The following is a 2,180-nucleotide window of genomic DNA, read 5'->3' on the forward strand; positions in this document are numbered from 1 at the left end:
TCACAGCCGTCACACGAGTCTCCGAGAGGTTCTCTGGGGAGACCTCAGCCACAGCTCTGTCGCCCACATCTGCGGCCATCCTGGGGGGCCTCAGCTCGAGCCCCAGCGAGGCTACCACCCCCTGGACTCCCAGTCCCAGTGGTAGGAGCAGGAGGGCATGCATGGCCTCAGAGTGGGAGGGAGGGCAGGGGCTGGGGTGGGGTGGGGGTGGGGGTGTTGGCAAGAGACTCAGAAAACCTGGGCCAGCCCCCAGCCTCCCCAACCTGTCACTGTGACCCCTTTCCCTAGCTTGGGGCCCCTCCTTCCTGACTCCTCCACCAGAGATGCTGTGAAGTAGCATCAACCCTGTAGGATACCGCCGTGGCTTTTCCTACAGGTCCAGGTTGTGGCTGGAAGGTGGCCTTTCACCCTGCACACCTTGGCGGGGCCCCCGGGGCCTGTCTGGGCCCTGGGGTCAGGCCTCAGTGGCAAGTCCTGGGGTTGGGCTGTGTAGGTTTCCAGAATGAAAACTTGGGATCAAAGTGTTTATGGGCACGCAGCCCAAGAGGCCCTGGGCTCTGTACTCTCAAAAGCAGGAGGGAACACTGTAAAAGGCCTCTTTTATGTCACTGCTCTATGTCCCCAGCATCCTTTGTCCTCAAGTGCTAGCTGAGGCAGGGCCAGCTTAGCCCAGGGATCCCGCCCATGCCCTGGAGTGACGCTGGGTAAAGGGCACAGAGCCAGGTCAGCGGAAGGGAGGCAGGCAGTGGTGCCCCCCACGCCCCACACTCTGAGGCCAGGGTTTGTTATTTATCTCTCTTGCCTTGTCCCTCAGAGAAGAATTCTTCCCTCCCACGGTCTCTGTCCAGCTCTGGCTTCGGGGCAATGACGGCCAGCAGGAACAACAACAGGTGAGTCTGAGTCAGGGCCCCAGTCCCTGGTGGGGAGGGATCGTCCCTCCCCAGGAAGCGCCTGGGCTTTGCCTTGGACCCAGGCTGCCTGGGCCCCTGCAGGGAGCTCCCTGTGCTGACCTCCAGGGAAATGAGGCAGCGAGGCTAGGAGGTAGAGGGTTTTATGGCCGCAGACTGGTTTCACTGAGGAGCCTTGAAAGCAAGTCTGTGCACAGACTGGAGGGGGTGTCTCAGTCCACCCAGGAAGATGGAGCGTGGGACCATCTCTGCTTTCCTCTTCATCCATCCTGGCTGGGCCCCTCCCTTCCAGCCGGGTGCTTCCTGTCCCTGGCCAAGGAGGTCCCTGGAGGTAGGACCCCCAGCCTGGGGCAGGTCTGCCGCCTTCTGGCCTACAGGGGTCCCCAGGCTCCCCCAGGCCCACTGGATTGTGATCAGAGCTGGGGGCGGGGATGGCTTGACCTCCCCCGCCCGCCACCTCCTTTTAATAATGAAAGGAGGATTGTGACTTTCTGGCGAACTGTTCTGGGGGAGACAAAGGGGAGCTTTTCAGTGGTGGCATGGAGGGGGCCTGGCCCTGGGGGTGGCTCTGGGTTCACCTCCCGCAAGGAGAATGCCCCCCAACCCCAGGCACTGACACCTGCCAAGGGGTGATTACTCCCAGAGCGGGGGGCCCATGGGCTGTCTGGCCTGCCTCAGAGAACAGCTCAGCTCAGAAAACCTGCAGAACCGGTTGGGAACTAGAGCCAGTGATGTTTCCTCTCTCCCTGGAGCCCGGTTGCTGCCTCATTTCACACTCAGTGGGGCAGGGGACCCGGGGCGGGGGACCGGGGGCCTGGTGAGCTAGTGATGGGCGGGTCTGTGTTCCTGACTCTGTGGTTCTCTCCCTCCCTGACTCAGCCCTCCGCTGGTGACGCCACCCCAGTCACCGCCATCCCCGCAGCCACCAGCCACGACTCAGGCCCATCGACCCGGGGAGCGTCGCCGGGAGCTGGTGAGGTCACAGACGCTGCCCCGCACGTCTGGGGCACAGGCCCGGAAGGCGTTGTTTGAGAAATGGGAGCAGGATACAGCCGGCAAGTACGGATGCTCTCCAGATCAGTCAGGGCCCCCAGAGAGGCCAGGACTCAGACCAGGGTCAGGCAGGCACAGCGCAGCAAAGCTGGCCCTTTCTGTTCCCCAATATGTGACCTCTTGGGCAAAACACAAGGTCAGGGCTGACTACAGGGTGGGGTGGGCTGAGAGGTAGGCAGCACCAATGGAGGGAGGAGAGGAGGGGGCAGGCGGGCCAGG

At 62.8% G+C, this 2,180-nt stretch overlaps 1 protein-coding gene across 1 annotated transcript in view; it reads left to right on the top strand.

The window, feature by feature from the left end:
• Positions 1 to 2,180, top strand: part of SMTNL2 (smoothelin-like 2) — a 21,648-nt gene that overhangs the window by 8,790 nt on the left and 10,678 nt on the right. The window contains exons 4-6 of the mRNA XM_010847450.1: positions 1 to 141; positions 815 to 890; positions 1,788 to 1,967. Of these exons, the coding sequence (XP_010845752.1) occupies positions 1 to 141; positions 815 to 890; positions 1,788 to 1,967 (397 nt within the window). The remainder of the gene's footprint in view (positions 142 to 814; positions 891 to 1,787; positions 1,968 to 2,180) is intronic.

The sequence above is a fragment of the Bison bison genome, unplaced genomic scaffold, assembly GCF_000754665.1.
Source record: "Bison bison bison isolate TAMUID 2011002044 unplaced genomic scaffold, Bison_UMD1.0 scf7180017864249, whole genome shotgun sequence".
In the NCBI taxonomy this organism is placed as follows: domain Eukaryota; kingdom Metazoa; phylum Chordata; class Mammalia; order Artiodactyla; family Bovidae; genus Bison; species Bison bison.